Below are 26,103 nucleotides of genomic sequence, written 5' to 3'. Positions count from 1 at the left end.
ATTTTGGCTGGTTTACATAATTGCAAACATCAGGTAGTCACAATGAGATACATGCTTTAAACAAGACATTTCTAGTGGATCAAGCTTGCCATGATGAGATGTTAAAATATTAATTGTTACAACAGGAAGTGTTATTGGACAATGTCATCCTTTTAAGACAGTCATAACTGTGTAAGAACACAACAGCAGATAAATTACAGCACAGCTTGCTTGTTTGAATCCGGTATAATGCAAATTTTTAGCATTATTTGAATGAAATAATGGCAGATAATTAAGCTTACTAGATTCTATAAGAGTATAAACCTGTTCTATACAAGTTATTGAGAACTTCCCCTTAAGATGCAGAGGTGGATGAATGTTTGTTTGTTTGTTTGTTTTGGGTTTAACGCCGTTTTTCAACAGTATTTCAGTCATGTAACGGCGGGCAGTTAACCTAACCAGTGTTCCTGGATTCTGTACCAGTACAAACCTGTTCTCCGCAAGTAACTGCCAACTTCCCCACATGAATCAGAGGTGGAGGACTAATGATTTCAGACACAATGTCGTTTATCAAATAGTCACGGAGAACATACGCCCCGCCCGAGGATCGAACTCACGACCCCGCGATCCGTAGACCGACGCTCTACCTACTGAGCTAAGCGGGCAGGCCAGGTGGATGAATGACTTCAGATATAACTTGGCCCATTAAAACTTTGCCTTGACCATAGATTGAACTTGCGACCTCTAAATAGATGGTCTGGTTCTCTCCCTTCTGAGCTAACCAAGACTCAAAGTTACAAAACCAAAGTTATGAGACCAGTCTAAACTCTCCAGAATCTGACTCACAATTCTGAAACTGACCAATCACAAGACTACTTTTTCAGACTGGGATCCAAACTAAAGCTTTTTAAAATTGCACCCTGGTGCGCCTTCAATAGATCGAAGTGATACTTGTAATTCTAGTAAATATCAAGGAAAGAAATGACATACCTGTACGCCTCCTAAGGAATGTAATGTACTATGGATGGAATGTGTAATCACTGACTTCACCTCCTATAAATATAAAGTATACACACTTTGTAAGTTATTTTTAACTTTTTCTTTATTATTAATACTGAAAACAAGTGATATTAAGCCATCTCAAGTAAACCATATCTGCTCTTTTATGTATACCTCAAAAGTTGAAAAAAATTCAGGCACCAGGCTTCAGACATTAAGGTAGTTCTGCACGTTTGATAAACCAGAAGTGATGGCGTAATGTCATTTATCCGGAAAACGTAGATTAACCCTGCATTTGGCGTACGGAAATGAAAATAATTTTATTAATTAATGGCAACCTGTGAGTAGATTTATTACAGTGGCACTGTTACTATCTTTCTAAAGGTAAAACATGATAATAAAACATCCTACATGTTAAATAATTCAAAATAGTGTCTTAAAAGTAGCGTGAAATGAGCGGTTCACTTAAATCATGGTCAAGTATCTCAAAAGTAAGCACATGGACCTATACATTTTACTTCACCACATTATAGGCCATATGTTTATTTACAACTGTGAGAAGTTTCATTAAAATCTACATTGTAGAAAATTTCTATTCACGAAAATGTTATGAAAGTTATGATTTTTTCATAAGACTCCCATTATAAAAATTGCGTAGGTCCAAATTTTTCAAACCAGTCTAGCAAAAAAAATCAAGCACACAATCTTTTTTATTTGCTGAATTTTCTAAGTATATTCTGAAGTTTTGAAAAATCAGAGTTCAATCAATTCTATATTGTAGGAAATATTTCGATCCGAATGTGCAGAACTACCATAACTGGATTTTTTTTCCACCATATCTTTTTAAAACAGAAAATGGAATGGAAACAAAATCTACTGTTTTGCCCATACCTTTTTGGTACAACTGAACTATAAACCTCTGTTACAACAAGTTTGCCACCCCCACCCACTTTGAAAACAAAGTAAAAACTGGACAATATATAAAACACATCAGTTTTTGTTTTAACACAATCTAAAAATTTAACAAGTAACACAGTCTAAAATTTTAACAGTTACATCATCTTAAACTTAACACAGTCATGGCTATTCCAGCTTTTAACTAGAGCTATCACTGAAAGTGAATAATACCCCTACAATACCATTTTGTCAGAGTACAGGTCATGATCACTATACTAGGGGTCATTTGCATGATATTTCATTTGAACTTTTAAAAGTGTAAAAACACATTTTTAGCAATGAAACAACCAACCACATCACCACAAGATGACTCCTACATGCTTGCTTGCTAGAAAATAGCAAAATATGTATAACATACCCCTGACATCATGGCATGAGGTGAGTGCTGGAAATGGTTAAAGTTGCCTTTAGGTGAAGATTCTAAACACAGCTGACCGTCACACGCTATAGGGTTGTACATAAATACAATGATAGAGGTGAGCTTCCCATCATACAACAACTGTAAATAAAACAGAATATTTTGCAAAATAAAACATCTCTTGGAAAGAAAAGAATTATTTGCAACCATATAATATGCATGAAATCATTCAAAGCTACCTGCTCACACTAGGAATGACATTTCAACTTGGTTTGGCATAAAATGTAAAGATGACATTGAGAAATATCTAAATACTGTAAAATCATGTAATTTTGTGAGCAAGAAATTTTGTGGTTTTGGGCAAAACAGTTACTTGGTAAGGATATCATGGATTTCAATTTTTAACATAAAATTAATGGGAATTTTATCACTTTGTGGCGATTAAATTTTAAAAGCATTACAAATAGTTTATTTTGAATTCTTTAACGCAATGTTTCTGGAAATTTCCTAGGATATCTTGTCAAATTCTTACGTGGTTACATTTGTACCTCTGACCAAATTCACAATATTCATGTCTGAATGAGTTTTGCGAGGACCTAATTTTCACCCAAAATGTATGAATAAGTTGTTTTAACTTATGAAAGAATACTTTTGTAGTTTCTGCCAAAACAGATTTCATGCGAGAGAACAAGAACAAGCTGAGATTTGATTTCCTGTATAAAAATCCTGCTAAAGTTTTTGTTGGGAAATCATGTCCATGAAGGGAATATTACAAAACAAGGTAAATTTCATGTCACACCAGAATTGTCCATTAAGTAATAATAGCTCATCAAGCAGATCTAACAGAATCAAAAGTAAAGCATTTTTGGTTTATAAAAAAAAACAGGTCAGTAAGATTTTTATATAATTCATACAACTACTAAAAAATAAAAGCAATAATTCTTACCCTATGAGCAGTCTCTGACAATCTTACTTGACTCTCGTTTGGAAACCTGAACTGACTCTGCAACATAAAATCAGTAAAACGTCAATTTCTGTATGCATAATTAAATCTATATCAAGCTGCTTCCAACATAATTTTATTTTCAAGGAAACAAGAATATAAAACTATCTACTAATACAATAGAAGACACACTGCCAAAGAGATAAAAGTGACTAGAAATAATGCCTGCCCAAAGTCAAGATTATCAGGACTTTTTCATTTCCCTTTTCAAAACAAATATGAGTTTGCAAGTCATTAACCTTTAGCCTGCAGTCAGCAAGTGATACTGCCTTTGCGACCAGTGCAAACCAAGATCATCCTGCACATCCTTACAGGCTGATCTTGGTCTGCACTGTTCGCTATTCAGTCAGTAAATTTTCATTGAACAGCCCTTCGAATAGTAAATGGTACTGCCAAAATTGAATGATGGACCAGTCCAGGCTAAAGGTTAAACACAAACAGGGATGACAGGATAACAAAATGTTAAAAGATATTAATTTTGGCCATGTTTACAATGCAAGGACGTAAAATTTATCTATGTAGAAAGGTGCATGATATTGCAACTACTAAGTCTACAGCAGGTGTTGCAACATGACAACCCTTTCTTCCACAAAACTAGCTTGAGACATTCACGCAAGTTACAAATAACATTGTTACATGTTGCCTTTCAAATTGACTTTGGCGGATCAAACTTCCCCAATAATTATCCTGTATGACAGTAATTTGGTATGTGAGTAACTGGATACAATTTTAATGAATTTTCCTTTCCAGAGCAGTAAGTATTCCCATTTTGTAAGTAGATAACTATGATGTTGCATGGCAACATCTTCTAATTAGATAAAAATGTTTAATAATCTTTCAATAAATACCAAAATGATATATGTTATAACAAGCTCATATCTGGACATGTATAGTCAGCCTGTATAAATGTCCTTTACAACGAAATTTTAATCACATTACATCCTAACTGGAGTTTCCATCAAGTGGTTTGACCAAACTAGTATCATGCAGTGGCTAAATACAGTTGAACCTGCCTTTATGGTCACCTGTATTAAGCATCTACTGGCCTTAGGCAGCCAGACAGCTAACTTCACAAAAAATTTCTGTCTTTAAGTAGCCCTTTGCCTAAAGCTTCCAGACTGTACCGCTCCCTTGGCTGGCTGTTTAACCTTTACCCTGCTAAATTTCTAAAATGGACTGCTTCATCATTCAATCTGGGCAATACCATTTATTATTCGAAGGGGTGTTTACTGAAAATTTACTGACTGAATAGCTAACAGTGCAGACCATGATCAGCCTGCATGGATGATCTTAGTCTGCACTGGTCGCAAAGGCAGAAATTCGTCGCCAGCAGGCTAAAGGTTAAGACCAGTTACTGTTTGACTGTAATAAATAAATGTAAGCTATTACTGAAAACCTTACCTTATAGCTAGGACCTAATTCATGAATTGATGATATCTGTTGTGGTGACAATGCCTCACTGAACAAGTAAAGGGCAGATAACTGTCCACTAAACATGTGATCAACGTCACCTTCTGAGCTTCCACCAATATAACATTTGTCGAATGGCTGAAAATGTTTCAAAATACAACATTTGTAAAATGGCTAAAATTGTGTCAAAATAACAGATATTGTTCAATTGTTCAATCCTATTAGTTCTAAGGATCTATAAAGAAATTTACAACAAAACGATCAAGTCCTCTGAAGAAGTTCACAACTGCTGAACAAAACCAGTCAGGGAAGATGTCAAGCCAACAAGGGAGCATGTCCTCCATGGCTCACACCCAGCCGTATCATACTAGATTTACCATGTTGTGTATTTAAAACAAACTTTTTTAAATTCTTTCATAATCTCCCCTTGATAAATTAATGGAGGTCCTCCTTTTCATACAAAACCTTACAAACTTTAACAAGAGCTGTCACAGGAAAGCAACACTTGACTATTCAACAGCCTTGTCAATTGAAGTAATATAAAAGTTTAACAAGAGGGTCATGATGACCCTGAATCGCTCACCTGAGTAACATGAGCCACATGTTTCAAATGGTAAACTGATGCTAAAATATTAGAAAGTAGGTCAGTTGATCACATTCATGGTCGCTGAGTCAGTTTTAAGATCGGTATGCAAAACTGTACATGTCATCCAAATTTCAAGACTGTATCTCAAAAAACAAGAAAGTAGGTCAGTAGGTCAAGGTCACAGTAAGGTGACACATAATCACTTGGGTACATCAGGTATATATAATTAAACAGTCTTTGAAATATGATCTGAAAATTTTTAAAGTATTTTTTCCTATATAACTCATATAGCAAGTGACCACCCGGGCGGGGCCTCTTTTCACCCCAGGGGCATAATTTGAACAATCCTGTTAGAGGTCCATTAGGCAATAATACATACCAAATATCAAAGGCCTAGGCCTTGAACTTTCAGACAAGAAGATTTTTATTTTTTTCCCTATATAAGTCTATGTTAAACTTGGGACCCCCGGGGCAGGGTCTCTTTTCACCCCTGGGTAACAATTCGAACAATTTTGGTACAGGACCACAAGGCTATGCAACACACCAAATATCAAAAGCCTAGGTCTTGCAGTTTCAGACAAGAAGATTTTTTAAAGTTTTCTCCTATATAAGTCTATGTAAAACTTGGGACCCCCGATGCGGGGCCTCTTTTCACCCCAGGGTAATAATTTGAACAATTTTGGTATAGGACCACAAGGCAATGCTACATACCAAAAATCTTCATAATGGACCAGAAGGCAATGCTACATACAAAATATCAAAGCAGAGCTCCAGATAAGCTTTTGGTGCAATTGGGTATTTACCCATCACTTTTTGTCTGAATTGGGTATTGGAAATTTGAATTGGGTAAAAATAATATCATTACCCAGCCTTTTCAGAAGTAATTGGGTATTTGCTAAAACCAGTTGGGTATTTTACCAATCTCGCACTAACAATTGAGTATTTTTTGCTTACAGTATACATGGTATATACGTGTATCATTAAACAGGCCAGACTAAGTATTTTAATGGCGCCCTTCAATGTTTAATACAAAAATGTATTTAAAATTGTAATGAATGTTTCATACTGTTGTTTTCTTTTTCACTTTTAATGTAGTCAGAGATCAGTTCATCCACAATATCCCGAACGATGTGGTCACTGCAATATGCAATATGCATTCTTCCAAAAGATGTCATCCAGTATTGGTGACACTACATCGTCACAAACAGATAACTGTGATTGTTGAACAGCAAAATATCCCACTAATTTGTTTGTTTGTGCTGCAACAATGTTTTTTCCTGCAACCTCTTTACATTTTATCGGCGTAAAATTGTTTACAAAGCGTCCAAATAACACCGATCAGCTGAAAGAATGGTCCTGTGATTTTTCCGATAAATTGCAACCTGTTCTGCGGTAACGTATAACCAGTCAGTCAAATCTAGCGTTAAAGTCCAGTACCCATTCTAGTTATAAGGAAAATGCGATACGCAAGCTATTTTTTACGAATTGGGTATTAGGAATTTTACTTGCCTTCCAGTACGCACACTGTATGAATTCAATTGGGTTTTCTGCAATTTTAACTGCGTAAATACGCAAATACGCAGCTTATCTGGAGCTCTGATATCAAAGGACTAGGTCTTGTAGTTTCAGACGAGAAGATTTTTAAAGTTTTTTCCTATATAAGTCTATGTAAAACTTGAGGGACCCCTGGGGCGGGGCCTCTTTTCACCCCAGGGTAATAATTTGAACAATTTTGGTATAGGACCACAAGGCAATGCTACATACCAAAAATCAAAGGTCTAGGTCTTTTGGTTTTAGACAAGATTTAAAATTTTTTTCCTATATAAGTCTATGTAAAACTTGTGACCCCCCCCCCCCCCCCCACCCCCGGGTGAGTCCTCTTTTCACCCTAGGGGCACAATTTGAACAATCTTGATAGAGGACCATAAGATGATGTCACATGCCAAATATCAAGGTTCTATGCCTTGCGGCTTTGGATAAAAAGATTTTTAAAGTTTTTCATTTCAGTTGCCATGGCAACCAGAGTTCTGCATGGAATTCAATTTTTTGAACAATTTTGAAAGGGGACCACCCAAGGATCATTCCTGTAAAGTTTGGTGTAATTCTGCTCAGTGATTTTCAAGAAGAAGATTTTTTTAGAAAATGTTGACGGACGCACGACAGACTACAGACGACGGACATTGAGCGGTCACAAAAGCTCACCAGGAGCTTTTGGCTCAGGTGAGCTAAAAATGCATAAAAAAATTTCAGCATCATTTAACAGAGAAAGATTTACAACTTGGCCACTTTACAAAGTGATCATTTCTCGGTCAAGATGTACTTACATCATACGTGCTGACCAGCCAAGACATGTCTGTACCAGAGGCGAGCTGTCCGTCCACATAACATCTGATCTCAGACTTGCTCCATCTGTTATATACATGCACAATGCTCACCATATACCACTGAAAAAATCCATTTTGGTGAAAGACATAAGAATTAAGAGCACAATAGCTGGCTATATTTGGTCAGTATGCAAGTGTGAGAAAACATATGAAAGGCAAGCTATAACAAGCCTTCAAATATCTTCATCATCAGTTTCATGTGATTCCTTCATTATGCATCATGACCTTAATGTACTCTTTTTTGGCCAATTTAAGGTAGTTCTGCACGTTTGATAAACCGGAAGTGATGGAGTAACGTTTTTAATCCGGAAAACGTACAATAAAGCCTGGATTCGCCGTACGGAAATGAAAATCATTTTATGAATTAACGGCAACCTGTGAGTAATTTAATAAAACTGTACTACTACTATATTTTTAAAGTCAAAATATGATATTAAAACATATGTCACGTTAAATAATTCAAACTAATGTCTTAAAATCAGTGTGAAAGAGTCCGTTCACTTTAACCATGGTCAAATTACTCAAAAATAAGCACACGGATCTATACATTTTATTTCACTGCATTATAGGCCATATGTTTAGCTATAACTGTGAGAAGTTTCATCAAAATCTACAGTGTAGAAAATTTTCTATTCGCGAAAATGTTTAGAAAGTGTTGATTTTCCCATAGACTCCCATTATGAAAAATTGCGTGAAGTCCAGATTTTTCAAATCAGTCTAGCAAAAAATCAAGCACACGACCCTATCCTTTTTACTTGCTGAATTTTCTAGGTATAGTCTGAAGTTTTGAAAAATCAGAGTTTAATTAAATTCTACATTGTAGAAAAAATTTCGATCCAAACGTGCAGAACTACCTTAAACAGAAATCGCAAACAGAAATATTGAGTTCCTGTTAAGTTAGTTTTAGCATCTGTAGCATAACTTAAGCATTTTCCAAACAAGAGCTGTCTCCATAGGATGACACATGCCCCCTATGGCACTTTGAATGAATAGTTATGGCCGATGTTAGAGTTTAGGACCTTTGACCTACGGACCTGGGTCTTGCGCGCGACACGTCGTCTTACTGTGCTACACATTCATGCCCAATAATTTTAAAATCCATGCCTGAATGACAAAGATATGGACCGGACACGCCCATCAATGCACTATCATGAAATATGACCTTTAACGTCTAAGTGTGACCTTGACCTCTGAGCTAGGGACCTGGATCTTGCGTGCGACATGTCGTCTTACTGTGGTACACATTCATGCCATGTTATTTGAAAATCCATCCATGGATGACAAAGATATGGACCGGACACGAATGCACTATCATGAAAAATGACCGTTAACGTCTGTGTGACCTTGACCTTTGAGCTATGGACCTGTGTCTTGCGCGTGACATGTTGTCTTACTGTGGTACACATTCATGCCAAGTTATTTGAAAATCCATCCATCGATGACAAAGATATGGACCGGACACGAAAATTGCGGACAGACTGACAGACCGACAGACTGACAGACGGTTCAAAAACTATATGCCTCCCTTCGGGGGCATAAAAATATTTTTAATTCAGAAAATTTTATACTATAATAAACAGAGTGCACCTGTAAAAGTACTTCATTTCTTACGATTTTTGTAAAAAATGAAAATTTTTCATATATCTACTAAACTGATACAGTTTGGAAATTTATCATGCTAGCAGATCAATGCTGCATTAGGCTAATAGCCTTACAAATTGCATAATAAAATATTAAGATCTTAATGAGCTACCTTTCTTGGCTGGAACTCGTACTTGACACAATGTTGGAAACCTTTACCCTTGACCTTCATTGAAGTTATCACTAGGGAGTTACCAAGGAAATTTGCTGAGTAACCTACTCCTTTATTGGTATGGAAACTGAAAAATAAAACACAAAAACTTGTAGGAGAAAATATTAATAGAGTATGGTAAAAAAATTTTTTATAAAAGCTTGCACCTACATTTTGCTAACAAAGTTTTTTTTTTACATCTTGTAAAAGCAGCAAAAATGAGAAACTGGATAATAGCAAAATCAGAATACCTTAGATTGATGCATTTGCAGTTGGACAATCTGAAGTCATACTGGCGTTGTTCAGACATACATTATCACATTGCTCATTGCATTATGTCAGCTAATGCTACTTAATGTTCAAACTGTTTTCAATCTGCAAGGTACTTTTTTTCTAAATACTTGCAATAATAAAACCACTGCAAATAAAGATCATTCTAAAATATTCTAATGTTGGGCAATATAGACCCAAAGTTTCAGATCTGAGGAGGACATGAAACAAGAAAATTTGTGTTGCGGGGAGTGGGGGGCGTGTGATTGCAGTTTGGGGAATGTGTGTTAGAGTTAAAGTTGGGGTTGGGGAGGGGTTCACTCTGCACATCGTCTAGTAGCAACCTACCAATATTTCAAAATACAATGACTGAACACACTTGACAACTTTATACATATAGTTACCCAGATTTGGGCTACATTACTTAAAGCTTACCAGAACAGGTAGGGTCTTTCCCTTTCAACAGTAACTCCAGTAACAGGATCCAGTCTCAACCAGCATGAAAATGTCCAACCACTCTGGTACGGCCATGTCTTCACTGGAGGTACATGAATGCACTGCAGAAAATAAAGAAAAACATTTATCCCAAGCTATGCTAGTGAAATATTATATCTAGATCAATGTATGCTTGTTCTGTTTTTTGTTATATGGACACAGTTTAGGTCATACGGCCACATTCCAGACTGAAATGTGGGATGAAGTCTTTAGGAGCCAATCTGTAAAGCTCCATTGCACTACTCTCCTTTCATCACCAGTGTGTTGTTTAACATTCTTTGTCCTTTTTCTACTGTCGCCAACAGTCTCATTTCAGTCTGATAAAGATGTAGAGACTTCAAGAAAAAACACTTCTTATTTGCTCTGTTCTATTCCGTAAAATGGCAAAAAAGCTAGCCAATTAATTTGACAGATGGCAGTGAAATGCAAACAAGAGCTCGTAGAACACGAAATGCCCCCCTTGATGCGTTCAGTAACTGCACAAGGAACAGAAATTATTCAGCCACTCTGCACTGGACATTTGACGTACTGACCTTAAATCAATAATCATGAGTCATTTACCAGTCATAAGTGACCTCCATATCAAATGTGATCTTAGACCAAAGCATTCTCTAGTTATTTGGCAAAAAAAATTCTACTGTTCTCGGTCAATGAGACCTTGACCTTTGACCTACTGACCTCAAAATCAATAGGGGTCATCTGCTGGTCATGATAAACCTCCCTATCAAGTTTCAATCTCCTAGGCCCAAATGTTCTCAAGTTATTGTCCAGGTCACTGTGACCTTGAACTTTGACCTATTGATCTCAAAATCAATAGGGTCATCTGCTGGTCAGTCATGACCAACCTCCCTACCAACTTTCATGATCCTAGGTCAAGTGTTCTTGAGTTATCATCTGGAAAATATTTAACTGTTCTGGGTCACTGTGACCTTTACTTTTGACCTACTGATCTCAAAATCATTAGGGGTCATCTGCTGGTCATGATCAACCTCTCTATCAACTTTCATGATCCTAGGCCCAAGTGTTCCTGAGTTATCATCCAGAAACCGACTGGTCTATGGACCAACCAACCAACATACCGTCATCTGCAAAACAATATACCCCTCCTTCTTCAATGGGGGGCATAATAATTAAAGCTAGGTTATGGACAATGCAGGTGCCAGACAGAAAGAAAACACTGATCTTCCTTCAGCAACTTGAATACCTTCCTCAGATGGAAGAATTCTACATCCGACAGCAATGAAGGGCAAAAGATTTGGAGTCAGTAACCTTAACATCTTTGATTATAAGGCTGCCATTTATTAGTCTAAGAAATATCCTATTCGCTTAAGACTGAAAACAGATGCAGTGTTCGCGTTTTCTGAAAATTTCACTGAGTCCCTGGGACTCAGTACTCCCAAAAATGTTGAGTCCCAGCCAAATATGGTTGAGTCCCAGGTTTTGCGGCTACAATATTGACAAATGTCCATGTTTTACAATAAATAACACCTCTTCTTTAACTTCATAAATGCATTCCAGTTCTGATAAGCATAACAGAGGTATAAAAATATTAGAATCTACAAAGTTATATCAAATATAATGGGTTTGACCAGCTAATAGTTACTTTAACAGGTTTAAGCCCAAGACTAAGATTTTATGGAAAAAGTCACTTCTTTGTTTAAATCTATTAACTTTTGTTCAAGTCTATCAAATTATAAAACAAACCAACTGAAAACATCAGTGAATCTGCTTTCTTATCCTTGTTAATCTAATTTCTCATTCTTGTGAATTTATATAATGTGATTACTGTAAATTGTAATTCTAAGTATTTTTTCCAGTTAATTTCCTAATCACTGCCGGAAACCAAACACCCTTTAGTTAGATCTATGAATACAATTTCAAAACAGTTTGATCATTTCATATTCTAAAATTAGACCAGCAAAAAATAAATCAAGCTCCTAGTGCAATGTTTAGTCAAAACACTAAAATCTATAAAAGCATTGTACAAGAACTGACTGAGTTAAATACATGCCATCATGACATCAACAGCAGTGACGTCACACAAAGGGTAACACGGTCCTTTTGATCCCCTAATGTGGGCACACATCAAAAGAAAAAGTTGTCAATCATGTTTAACCCAGTTTCTGCAGCAGTTGTCAAAAATCTGTGTAAATTTCAGTAAACTATTTTCGTCACAGAAAGTGTCAGTGATATGTTTCTAAGTTCGGAGTAAAATGATTCAAATTACGCAGATTTAAGGAAATTATTCAAGGCAAGATAATTTTTTGAAAATTCAAAGGAGAGTGTACAAGTTAATGTAATATAGAGCGCTCTAAATCCCTACTGTTTAGTTTATCAAATCAAAGGTGTCAGCGACCGTTATAATTGCTTTCAAACTTCTCTGTATCAGGAGACAGAGGCGAAATTATGCCATGTGTATTCGAGTAAAGTGTCAACAGGCTGTATCACAAAAAAATAGGCTGTTAGTGGATGAATAACAAAAATTGGGCGACTTGAATTTCACTCATGTCGACCCCTAGCTAAAGCCCTGCTTTGAAAAATAAAACCAGTGTTCGCGTTCGACGGAGACTCCATCTTACTTTAGGTTTGCAATGCAAGAAGTAACTGGACTGTATCCATATAATTTACATTGATAAGTAGAGATTTTGATCAATACGCTAAACCAGTCTAAATACGTCACTGAATGACTACAGGCTACGTCACTCTGTGTTATTTTTAGAACATAATGCTGCTGAAAATGAAATTGGGATTCCGGCATCGTGATTAGTATTTGTTGTCTTTAAATTAAAACATTCAGTTTCGTTTTTACTTTGCGTCCCATGTACGCAATGGTCTTGGAAAATTTGCGTACCAACCAAATTCGTTGCGTATTTAGATACTTTTACGCCGTAAACGCAAACACTGAGATGCTTTCTAAAAATGTTTTTTGTAATTCTTGGAGAACTTGCCACACAAAAAGACCACTTTCACTAATGGTAAATTTTACCTTGGGGAAAAATGAACTTCAAATCAAAAACTCTATACCAATACAATCCTGTCACTTTTTTTGAAAATCATTTCAAGTAAATGTAAAAGCCAGTATTCATGTAAACACAATCACATTTTGTTGAAAGAAATGAACCAGTCTTTCTGGAGAAGGGAACACTGAAAAAACTCTTGATTTCATATCAAGTTGACAAGGCTTCCAAGTCTTCATATCTGCAGAGGTTAAACACTTAACTCTTTATCTCTACAACTTAAAACCCATAAATTCAAGCCCCCAATAAAACTGCATTTTCTGGTGAAATAACGAAAATTAAATGATTCCACACTAAAACAGATCACCCACAACTAATATTCTTGTTTTCCATTGCATTGTTTTGCCGTTATTTGTTAATTTGAAATGAAATCAAGCCAACACAAACTCCAAATTGCTTATATTGACTTTTTCACACAACTGTTTCTTCTTTTCAAATAGGAGGTACTTACAGATCCTTTTTTTCCTGGAAAGCTGAAAAACTCGTCAGGACCTTGTCTCTGGGGCATCTGTTTCAGCACAGAGATCAACTTCACAGAGTGACGAGGCTATAACATACAGAAAACAAAGAAAATATATTTTAATATGTCTAAGAGAAAGGCATTAATTCTTATTTTTGGCAGAAAGAAATACTAAACAAGTGATTTTATATACTGTTGAATTTTTTTAAAAAGTTAAATATAGGATATAGTATATTAAACATGGTTCCAAAATAATTCATCATTCGTTACGCTTCCCTGTAGGGAGTGGCCACACATTGATTAAGTGTCGACTGCTCAACACAGAAGTTGTATATTCAAACTAAAACAAAGCAATAATCACAATACTGGCTTTTGTAAGGAAGTAAACTTGAAGAAGATCCAAATGCTCATTAAGCTAGTAACTGAGCTCAACTGAATAAAATTTATCGGATTGGAAAAAAATAAAATATTTGTGATGTACCCATGTGCCATCGTCTGCTTTGAGGTATCGGAATAGTTGGCGCAACTCCTTCACAGTGATACTGTAAGCTGCCAGGGCTCCTAACATATCTATCAACAAATCTGTAATGTATTTGAAAAGTACATATATCAATAAATCTGTAATGTATTTGAATAGTTTATCTATCAATAAATCTGTAATGTATTTGAACAGCACATCTATCAATAAATCTGTAATGTATTTGAAAAGTACATCTATCAATAAATCTGTAATGTATTTGAATAGTATATATATCAATTATTCTGTAATGTATTTGAATAGTATACTATCAATAAATCTGTAATGTATCTGAATAGTAGTAAATCTATCAATAAATCTGTAATGTATTTGACTAGCATATCTATCAATAAATCTGTAATGTATTTGAACAGCACATCTATCAATAAATCTGTAATGTATTTGAATAGCACGTTATAAAACATTTTGTGATGTATCTGAGTAACACATTTATCAATAAATCCGTAATTTGAAAATATGCAATGTTGATGAATATGTATTTGTACTTGAATGCAATATTTATTAGGGGTGTAACGATACATCGAACTATCGATGCATTGCGATACTAAGTGTCCCGATAGCATGCATCGATAGAAAAGTCACGATCCAATAACAATCGCCGATAGTTCCTTCAACAATCGATAGTTTCGATAGTTTTGAAATTTTTGTAAATACAGAAATATTTTATAATTTATAAACCAAGAAACAGAGCCAGCTTTCATTTGCGCCTCGGAAAATGTTTACGTCTCCATTACAATAATTACCCTCACGGAATTAAACTACCATAAAGGACTGAGAAGTCAGTCTGGGAGATAATTAATAAATTTAGTTTCTTAGAAACTTTGATTAAATATATTTAAATAACCTGTTAATTTTAGATGAGAAAATATACTATGGACATGGAGAAAGGAGGCTATATACTTGTATTATACAGCAAACTGTTCGGTAGGGTCCTTCATTTAGTGCTGGTACACCTTAATCCGATCCGTTAATTTTCGTCTTTTTTGATGCTTTGGGTTACTAAACATGTTGTCATTCGCAACAAAATGGCCGATTCGTTTGAGTATACCTTGCATAGGTTTATTGTTATACTTATTTTTCCGAAGCCAAGGAAGTCAAGAAATATTTAATGTTAGAATTATTTCTGTCCGTTTCAGTTATACAAACATCTCAATGTGTGTTTACAGCAATTATAAACAGTGCCGTCTCTTACACTGTGTAACAATGCCAGTTGGTAGCTTACTGTATAAAATATGATGGCCGATAACTATTGCAATAGTATCGCAATAGTAACCTGCAATAGAATAGTATCGCAATAGTTTTTAAGCAATATCAATAGTATTGCAATAGTCAAAATTGGCCTCAATAGTCACCCCTAATATTTATCGATAAATCAGCACTATCTATGAATAATATATACATCAAAACGATCAGTTATTTGAAATCTGAATGCAGATTAAATGTTTTGAAATACTATACAACTTATAAAATCTTTAATAATGATTACAAAGCCAGAGTTTTAATAACTTACACATTCAATTTTAAATATTCATCAATAAATCCAAAATGCACTAAACAATGGGATGTTTGAAACTATATATACATTTCAATACTACATTAAACCATAGATTTTCAAAACTTTAAATAGACACAAACAAAAATCATGAAATTTCTCATAATTATATTTCATATTCTTTGATTAATGAATTCAAGTGTGTGAAGTTTCATATCATTTCCATCAGTGGGTACCAAGCTACAAGTTCACATGCAAAAACTTAACCAAAAATTGCTAAGTTGAAAGGGGGCATAATTTTGTAAATATGCAAAGTAGAGTTATGAAACCTGTGTAATGCATGTCAGATCATCACAGTGAATAAGTGTGTGAAGTTTCAATCCATGCCTGTAAGTGGTTTCTGAAATAACAGCTTACATGCAAAAATCAGGACATCGACACCAACACATGGGTGAGTGCAACAGCTCTACCTATTCTTCATACAGTCAAGCTAAGAACTGATGCTACAATCTCACAACTGAGAATCTTGTTTGTTACAGACTTGCTTACCTAATGAGAGTCTGGAAAGTAAAGTAAAACACATTAATATATACCTGCAACAACTTCCCCAGCTTTTAACAACAGGTCCATAACTCTTGAGATGAGGCCAACTTCTGTACATGCCTGCAGATTCCGTCGGCTCTTCTTCATCATTGCCAGGAACACACTCCATATTTCAGCCTTTAGAAAAATAAATATTACATTTAAACAGAAAATAAACATTGACTAGCTCATTCAATGATATTCAGCCATTACCAAATGTACATTCTTAAAATTTTTGTTAGTGGGAACATGTTAAAGCAAAGAAATTCCATCAAACTAATTTTTGCGAAACCCTAGAGGTACAGCAGAAATATTCAATTAAATGTAAACCACTACCTGAAATATTGAAAAGTAGAAATTTTTGCGAGGATTTAATTTTCGCTGTATTCACGAGACCCTAAATCTTGCGAAAATTAAATCCTCGCATAAATATTCACTAAGGTTGATATCATTTTTACAATTTTGCCAATATTAAACCTCACAAACATACTCAAAATTTCATATTCACAAAATTTTGACCCAGCGAAAATATGTGCTTTTACAATAAAGATGTTCAGTTTGTTTGTTTCAAGTCACACGTACACACTGTAGGTCATACAACACCTTCCAGGCAAGATCTCAGACATAGTTTGGCACCTTGGTAGAACCACCAACCTTAAAAAGCCAACTGAATGGTTTACTTACATCCAGGAATTGTACATCCCTTGCTTGGTTTCAAACCTGCAGTCAACTGGTATGATGTCAGTGACCTAAACCATTCAGCCAGAGAAGACCTTACACTAATTAAGAAAATGGCTGAATTTATTACTTTGTTTTTGCTTTTGTTGGATTTAATGACACTGACAAAGAATTAATGACTTTGACTAAAGCAGTGGGTCAAGCTATATTTCATACAGTTCGAATTACCTGTAGATTTTCTGGACATTGTTCAACCACAGTTAACATCTGAAGTATATTCTGAGGGTCTTGTATGACAAAGTTTGTCTCAATTTCAAACTCTCCTCCAACAAGCTGTAAGCAGAAAAATAAAACATGTCAGTCAGACAGACAAACAGAAAAAACAGACAGGACAAATCCTATATACCCCTACTTCCTCCAAATAAGGGAGGACAACATGTTCATCACAGGAATTTAAGTTCAGATATAATTTCTAATCAAGTATTTATACATTATACATACTTTTCTCTCATTTTTTATATTCAGAATAAAGGAGACTAGAATTCCTATAAAAGTACTTTCTATAGTTCTTTTTCCATATTACCATTTAACAAAAGTGGCTGCTGAAATGTAAAACATAATTTTCAAGTATTGGTCAAATTTTGCATTATTTTAAACTATCTGCAAAAACTTCTGAATTCTTATCAGAAGAAATAATCTGGTTCCAAAAAAAACCAACATCAGTCCTATGCAAATAGTATTGATTCACTGGTAGTGACTAACATTAATTTTCCCCCTGTTTAATCTATAACCATGAAAATCGTCCTACAATTTTCAGGCTATCTACCAATATCATGGTATCTATTTCCTCCGCATGACTGAAAGAAGTTTGAACTTGGTATCTTGACCCTTGCTCTACGAGATGTACAGACGATACACTTTTCTTAAGGCAGTGGACCTGAAGCAATGATTTTTGTTAAATTACGTACTCGTTGTTCGCAATTTAGGCTTTCCTAGCTTAAAGAAATTTTGCCAAGGCCTTGTAAGAAGAAACCTCTATACTGTACAGCTGAAAACACTTCTTATACAAGCTAAAATAATACCCAGTTTTTCTCCATTTCACAATTAAAACTTTACACCAAAATGCAACCCTATAAAAGACAACAAAGACAACATCCTTTTCCGTATATGGCATCTCAATAAAAACACTTGTTTCTGAAAATGCAGAGTCACAGCACACCTGAGTGCTGTTTGCTCACCTGAACCTTTTGCGTCATATCACAGTTGATGGATTCTTTCAATTCTGGAGGATAAACTTCCATTCCTCAACACTATCTCAGTTTTTAAACAAGAGGGCCATGAAGGCCCTGTATCGCTCACCTGACCTATTGACCTAAAGATCATCAAGATAGTTTCATTAAGATATAGTCATAAATGTGTCCATTTACTGAAAACATACTCACATTTACCGACAACTTCCTCACATTTACTGACAATTCCTCACATTACTGACAACTGTTTCACATTTAATAACAACCTCCTCCCATTTACTGACAACTTCCTCCCATTTACTGGTAACTTCCTCATTTTTACTGGCAATTTCTTCATATTTTCTGGCATTTTCTCACATTTACTGTTTAACAGGTAAGGTAAAACATTTAAGTTTGATGTGATATCCTAATTAGTTTCACATATATTTGGAAATCAGCATTTTATTCCACAAGTATACAAATAAAGGGACAAAGACAAAAGAAAACTTACATGGTTCAATGGGTCAAGGTTAACATACATTATGGTTCAAAGGGTCAAGGTTAATTTATGTTGAAAATGAGTCTAAATTGGTATCCTCAAGACACCTGACCTCAACCCCTCTCCTATGCACCTCAATACCTCCCTTGTTCACCCAAAAATGCCCAATCTCAAAACCTCCACCCAAAATGCCCTATTCCCAACACACAAAACCACCACTCCAGTAAGCTATAAGTTTCTTCATCAGAATTCCTATAAGCCAAGTTTTAAAGGGGAGAATGTATCTTGTACAGACATCTATTACTTGAAATGTACTCACTGAAATTAATTACAGTTGTCTGCTAAGTAGAAACAATATCTTTTACTGAATGTAATTAATTGATTTCAATGTCGTTTTGCTCTTCAATCCTTAATGAAGGCAAAAACAGACTGCAAAATGCAAAGGTCCTGCATAAAATTAATGCTTCTAAGCAGCATATATCCCTAAACAAGAGAGCCCTGAAAGCCATGTATTGCTTGCCTGATTTGACCTACATTTCATTAAAACAAACATGATAAAGTTTTAAGTAAATATGGTAGATCATTAAGCCAAGTTTTACAATCATTTGACCCAGCTTATCCAACTGATCCAGCTACTGAATTAAAGACACTCACTCTGCCCGAGTCTCATCAGGTCGGGAGCATTAACAAAAAACTTAGCTTTTCCTTTGATTTGACCAAGTGACCTAGATTCTGATCAAACTTGCGACCCCGTGATCAGAAGACCTGCACTCTCCCTACTGAGCTAAGTGGGCAGGCAACATGTGGCCTCTACAGTGTCAACAAAGCTTCCCTATGCTTTGGCCTAGTGACCTAGCCTTAACGTCTTTTATTCATATCTTGGACATTTTGGCCATATCTTGGACATGTCAATGGCCATAACTCTTGCCAAGGGAAATCTGACAAAAACCCAGGTGCACAACTTCTCATGCTGAAGAACATTCCTACAAAGTTTCATGACTATGTCAAATACTTCTCATAACTTTTATAAGCCAAGGACCACAACTCTGGTCTCACTGAGTAAGTTACCCTCCACAACCAATGCCCTGACATACATTCCTGGTAATGGTGGTTACTCAACAATGCTCTCTGACACGGACAGTACTGTGCGAAATCATGTATTTTTTCCCATCTTAGAATTATGATACTGACAAACAATTATTCCTAAAAGAGTAATTATTTGGTCACTTCTCCTGATAAAATCATTCTGTAGCAAAATAAAACGAGACTTAATTAAGGTCTAAACATTATGGGAACATCAGTTGAAACTCATCTGTATGTCAGGGTGTTTTATACTTTCATGTCTGAATTGTAATACACTTGACAGAAAGAACATCATGGTCATAATATGTATTGACGATTTTCCCTTTACAATATTCAATGTTCACAGAGCTATTTAACTTTGACAAAATAATGAGTTTTCTTCCATTTCGTGTTTCTTTATATATTCCCCAGATATTAACTATTGACATACAGAGCTCTTACATTCTATGACATTAAAACTTGCAGAAGTTGCTAACAGCATGAAAGTTTTAAGGGTGTGCTGAGAAGATAAGCTGTCTTTTTTCTCAGAAAGTATTCTCCATATTTGCCATCTTTTCTTAAATCATCTCTCTCTAATATTACAACAAAATACTACTTAATATTTCACATCATAAGAACTTTTCATTAATATCAGAACTGATTTTTTTATTTCCTTTTTATACTCTTACCTCGGACATTTTATTACATTTATACTTTGTGGAAAACATTATCACTAGTGTAGTGCGCATGCGTTAAAGATGGACGTATATTTTCCCTTGTAAATAAAATGGAATAAATTTTGTCAATAACTTTAGATAAAAGTGATAATTTCAATGGAATTATAGTAGACATAAACTGTAAGTGTTTGCTAAACATGAATTGACTAGAATTATGTGTTCAAATCCTCCTGTTACTGAGAAAAGAGTGAGAGAATCTCCAGGTTTGACGAGTCCTCTATACAAACAATCAAAAATGGCTGACTCTGCTAACAGTTCTGATAATATGAATACTTCTGATCGAATGGGCAAAATGATGGAAATTCTTGAATCACTGAAAAAGGGGCAGGAGAGTATTCGAAGAACAATTGACAGTAAGATTGATAAATTAGGACAAGACCTTTTATCCACAATAGACGATAAAATAAAGGCAGTGAAGGTTGATATAGATTTACAATTTGCTGCCCTAGATAAACGGATTGGTGACCTAGAACTTGAGATGAATTCGCTCAAATTGCACGAAGGTTTACAACAGGATAAATCGGTCAATAACTGTGACATTACAATTATCGCTACAAACATTCCTGTACGTCGTGGAAAACAACCGTTAGACGACGCCAAGGATTTGATCTCAGCTCTTGGCACGGAAATTTCGTCTAAGGTGAAGATTACCGATGCAAATCGCTGTCCCGACAGGCATACAGGAAAATCACCGTTACTCAAAATTGCATTTGATAGTCTTGATCAGAAGATCCAAGTGCTCCGTTCAAAAAAAGTATTAAAATCTAGCACAGTGTACAAAAATGTGTATCTGTATGGCAGTAAGACACACACCGAACGTATTCTTGAATTGAATGCAAAAAAAGTTGTTGGCGGAGCTTCCTAATGGGAACCAGTTCCGCGTAACAGGTAAAGGTCGTATAGTAAAAAAGGACCCATCTCCCCAAAATGGGTCCCGGGCAACCCAGGTGGAAATTCCAGCAGGGGTGACCATTAATCCAATGCCCGGTTAAATGAAAAATCCATATCAATATCACATTTAAATGCAACAGGTTGGACTAGATCGAATCATGCATTAAGATCTAAAATAATTACACACACTAACTCTATCGTTTGTGTCAATGAAACCCATTTGAAAAATAATGAAACTCTTTCAATAGACGGTTACCGTTTTTATGCACATAATAGACAGTTAATTCACGTGAATGCACCAAAGGGTTCAGGAGGTGTAGGTATTTTTGTGAAGAACCATTTATATGACGAATTTAATGTTGAAGTCGTAGATCAATCTTGTGAAGGCATTTTAGGCCTATCTTTAGTTTCTAAGGCAACCGAATATAACATTGTTATATTTTCTGTATATCTGCCACCGGAAAATTCACCATGGGGTCGAAATGCTACAGATTTTTATGCACATTTACTTGGTCAAATCTATTTGCTGACTGAAAGTGATGCGATATTTGTTTGCGGTGATGTAAACTCGCGGATTGGAGAGTTATCGGACACTATTTCAGATGTTGATGGAATTCCTGCAAGGTCATGTCTGGACAAAACTGTAAATCAGCACGGACATACTTTCATTGATTTTCTTGTAGACTCGAAGATGTGCGTTTTGAATAACCGGTTCAATAAATCTAGAGACAATTTCACATCTGTAAATTCCCGCGGAAAGTCTGTTGTCGATTATGTTTGCGTCCCTCATGATTGTTTTAACTCGTGTGACAATTTCGTAGTTATACCTCCCTCCTCGTTAGTGAATAAATATAATCTCCAATCACTTATAGGTGAACGCAGAAAATTACCTGACCATTACATATTACGGTTTACCTATAGTTATAAAACTATTAATCTAGATGAACCGCCCCAGGAACAGTTACGCTCGCATTTTAATACAAAAGTTTATAAATTGAAAAGGATCCCCGATGACTTTTTGATGTCTGATTTAGCAAGAACAGCATTTCTTGGCTTGATAAGGAATATAGAATTATGCAGAGAAATTCAGTGTAACATTGATAGCATTTACGAGAAATTTTGTAAAACCTTGATAAAAGAAATGAATGACCATATACAATCCTTTGACTGTTCTAAGAAAACACGCAGGAGATTTAAAAGTTTCAAGCCTTACTGGGATGACGAAATAGAAAATCTTTGGCAAAATGTGCGCAAAACTGAGAAAGTTTATGTAAAATTTCACGGGGATCGACGAACACGTCTACAATTACAGAAGGAGTACATTCTTGCTAGAAATCTGTTTGAAAAACGTTTACGACGAGCGCAAAGAAATCATAAAAAGTCCCTTTCAATTAAAATTGAAAGTACTTGTACCTATGACCCACGGGCATTCTGGGAGCATTTAAAAAACTTAGGCCCGAAACGCAAAAGTTCTATTCCATTGGAGGTCTATGATAATGACGGAAATGTGGTAAATGATTCAGATTTTGTTTTCAATAAATGGTCGAGTGATTTTGAAAACTTATATAATTGTGCAGAAAATGATGAAAATTTCGACAGGCAATTTTACGAACAAATACTGTCTGATAAAAGATTTATGGAAGATCAAATGTTAGATCCTCTGTACCAAGAAAATGTATCTCTTAATTTACCGTTATTACGTACTGAAATTGAAAAAGTTGTGAACAATGCTAAAAATGGTAAAAGTGCAGGATGGGATAAAATACCATACGAAGTTTTGAAGTTTCCTATAATAATAGATGTTTTATATTCATTGTTTAATTTGTGTTTTGATACGGGTATTATCCCAAGTGTATGGCGAAGAGCAATGATTTCTCCTATCCCCAAGGATGTTACCAAAGATAAACGTGTGCCTTTGAATTACAGGGGAATTAGCTTATTGTCAGTTGTCAGCAAACTTTATTCAGCAGTTCTGAATAATAGACTGAAGACATACCTTGAGGATCAAGACTTACTCGCTGATGAACAGAATGGTTTCCGTTCTAAACGGACCTGTGAAGAACACGTTTATACTGCATGTACAATGATCAGAAATAGACTTCTTTCTAAGCAAGATACCTTTGGCACATTTATTGATATACAGAAGGCCTTTGATTTTGTTGATAGAAATGTACTTTTATATAAACTTTTGTCAAATAATATCAATGGTAAATTTTACAACTCTATTAAGGCTATTTTGACTGATACATCTTCTTGTGTTAGACTTAATGGTATGTTAAGTGACTGGTTCCCGACCTTGTCGGGCGTCAGACAGGGAGACAGTGGCTCTCCGACAATCTTTGCTTACTTTATCAATGATCTTATTGAAAGTTTGAAAAGTTGAAACAAAGGTGTCAAGTTCAATGATAATATAATTTGTTGTTTATTTTATGCCGACGATATTTTGTTGCTATCTGAAAATGAAGCTGATATGCAAGACATGTTAGACTTTTTAAATGAATGGTGCCGAAAATGGAGACTTATGATTAACGAGTCAAAATCAAAGGTTATACACTTTAGAAATAAAGGTAAAAGGCAAAGTAATTTTTCATTTAGAATAGGAGATATGTGTATTTCGTATACATCGATGTATAAATATTTAGGTGTTACCTTACATGAACATTTAGACTTTTCACATACGGCTGATATACTTGCAAAGTCAGGAGGTCGGGCATTAGGTGCAGTCATATCGAAAATTCAAAGTAATAAAGATGTAGGTTTCAAGACATATTCTAAAATGTATTATTCTTGTGTGGTACCTGTTACTGACTATTGTTCATCAATCTGGGGTTTCAAGAATTATAATGTGATAGACATGACACAAAATAGAGCAATAAGATATTATATGGGTGTGCATAGATTTGCTCCGATTCTAGCAATTACTGGAGATATGGGTTGGATTTCAACTCAACACAGACGTTGGGTCAATATGCTTAGGTTCTGGAACCGTGTTGTAAATATGTGTGATGAAAGACTGACAAAGAAAGTGTTTCTTTATGATTATAACACTGTTGGAAATACATGGTGTTCTAACATTAAGTATATTTTACAACAGTTGAATATGTCGAATTGTTATGATAACAATTAACTTCATGTAAATTTGAAAGATGTTGAAGATTCATTACTTTTATTACATAAAAGAAACTGGTGTGAAAATGTTAGAAATGTTTCAAAACTTCGAACATATGTCAATTTTAAACAAGATTATGAAACTGAAAAATACATGTTATCTTCTGTAACAAAGACTGAACGTTCTCATTTAGCGCAGTTTAGGTGTGGCATTCTACCTCTCAGAATTGAAACAGGACGGTATTCTGGCCTTAATGCCAGTGACAGATTATGTACTCTTTGCACTGAAAATGTTGTTGAAGATGAAACTCATTTCCTACTAAATTGTCCAAAATACAATGATTTAAGAATAAAGTTGCTGTGTAAATCTAGAGAATCAAACAGAAATTTCGATAACTTGTCAGACTTAGGAAAGCTTACTTATGTAGTACAAAATCATTATGTTTATGTTTCAAAATTCTTAGTTGAAAGTATGAATAGACGGAGATTGTATCTTTATAGAAACTAATAGAAAACAAAAAATGAACTATTTAACTAGTGAATATGTTTAGCAACTTGTTACTATGTTTAATCTAGTTTTCAGAATTTGTATATATGGAATATGTACATGTAAACATTCTTGTGTTTCAAATATTTCGAATCTTTTATTTAAGATGGCAGATATGTTAGCAAGATCATTTTAAGTACTTAAGAAACATACATTAATTTGAAATTAGATTACTACTTAAATAAATGTACATATTGAGTAGCTATATAGTTGTGAATACTATTAAAACATTTATCACATAATAACATAATGCAATTTTTCCTGTTGATAAATTTCCACTTTTTCGCATGTTAAATTATCTACTGGTATTTATCATCATGTACACTGATTTTCGAAACTTTAAAATTTAAAGTGACTTATAGGCCCAACGTGGCCGGGTGTTGTAAATTGTAAATTTATATGTATTGGTATTGTACATAACACGATGTCACTATATAGAGACCGTACCATAGCTCTTCGCATACTTTGATTTTTCAAACTAAAGTGATTTTTACAAGTGCACCGGTTACGATAAAAATGTAAACAACGGACTCTGTCTATGAAACTTTGAAATGAATGGATGACAGTCGATCGTAGTCATAATACTGATTGACGGTGAATGCTAATGACTCCATGTGTTGCAGAAAGGTATTTAGTTTGTAACTGTAATTTCCCATTAATTGAAATTCTCTCAAAACTGGTAAAATAATTACTTATATTTGGACAAATCTTATCGTCTTTGCCGTTCGGCAGCTGCAAAAAGGGCAAATATAAAATATTCAGTGTAAGTAATATTTCACTGGTACTGCCAGTTAGTAAGTTCATACTCTGAACAACACGTCAGAGAAATTTGGGCAGATTTGACCAATTATGACGTTGGCAGCATTAAATTATATTTTTTCTTTACACAAAAAATGCCGTTAGGAAACAAAGCGAATACGCCGATAATCCGGAGTTCACCGATTATTGTTCCAGTTCACGCAATGTAATCCAGCAATTAAACTGCATAGCTATTAGCTACTGCTGTTATAGGGAAGTGGTAGAGTGTCTG

The 26,103-nt window shown here is 35.0% G+C and overlaps 1 protein-coding gene across 7 annotated transcripts in view; it reads right to left on the bottom strand.

Annotated features, from left to right (window-relative positions):
* The window catches only part of LOC123558619 (neurobeachin-like), a 268,481-nt gene that overhangs the window by 210,751 nt on the left and 31,627 nt on the right, over positions 1-26,103 (bottom strand). For all 7 annotated transcript variants that reach the window (XR_008371116.1, XR_008371114.1, XR_008371117.1 and 4 more), the window contains exons 2-12: positions 17,229-17,333; positions 16,334-16,460; positions 14,192-14,292; positions 13,702-13,797; positions 10,174-10,295; positions 9,430-9,556; positions 7,617-7,736; positions 4,698-4,844; positions 3,240-3,296; positions 2,294-2,434; positions 970-1,032 (exon numbers count right to left, since the gene is read on the bottom strand). Coding sequence is in view for 3 of the 7 variants with exons in the window: in XM_053544219.1 (XP_053400194.1) it covers positions 970-1,032; positions 2,294-2,434; positions 3,240-3,296; positions 4,698-4,844; positions 7,617-7,736; positions 9,430-9,556; positions 10,174-10,295; positions 13,702-13,797; positions 14,192-14,292; positions 16,334-16,460; positions 17,229-17,333 (1,206 nt within the window). In the remaining 4 variants the exon portion in view is untranslated. The remainder of the gene's footprint in view (positions 1-969; positions 1,033-2,293; positions 2,435-3,239; positions 3,297-4,697; positions 4,845-7,616; positions 7,737-9,429; positions 9,557-10,173; positions 10,296-13,701; positions 13,798-14,191; positions 14,293-16,333; positions 16,461-17,228; positions 17,334-26,103) is intronic.

This window comes from Mercenaria mercenaria, chromosome 5 (assembly GCF_021730395.1).
Source record: "Mercenaria mercenaria strain notata chromosome 5, MADL_Memer_1, whole genome shotgun sequence".
In the NCBI taxonomy this organism is placed as follows: domain Eukaryota; kingdom Metazoa; phylum Mollusca; class Bivalvia; order Venerida; family Veneridae; genus Mercenaria; species Mercenaria mercenaria.
This window is presented reverse-complemented; position numbering and strand designations above follow the sequence as displayed.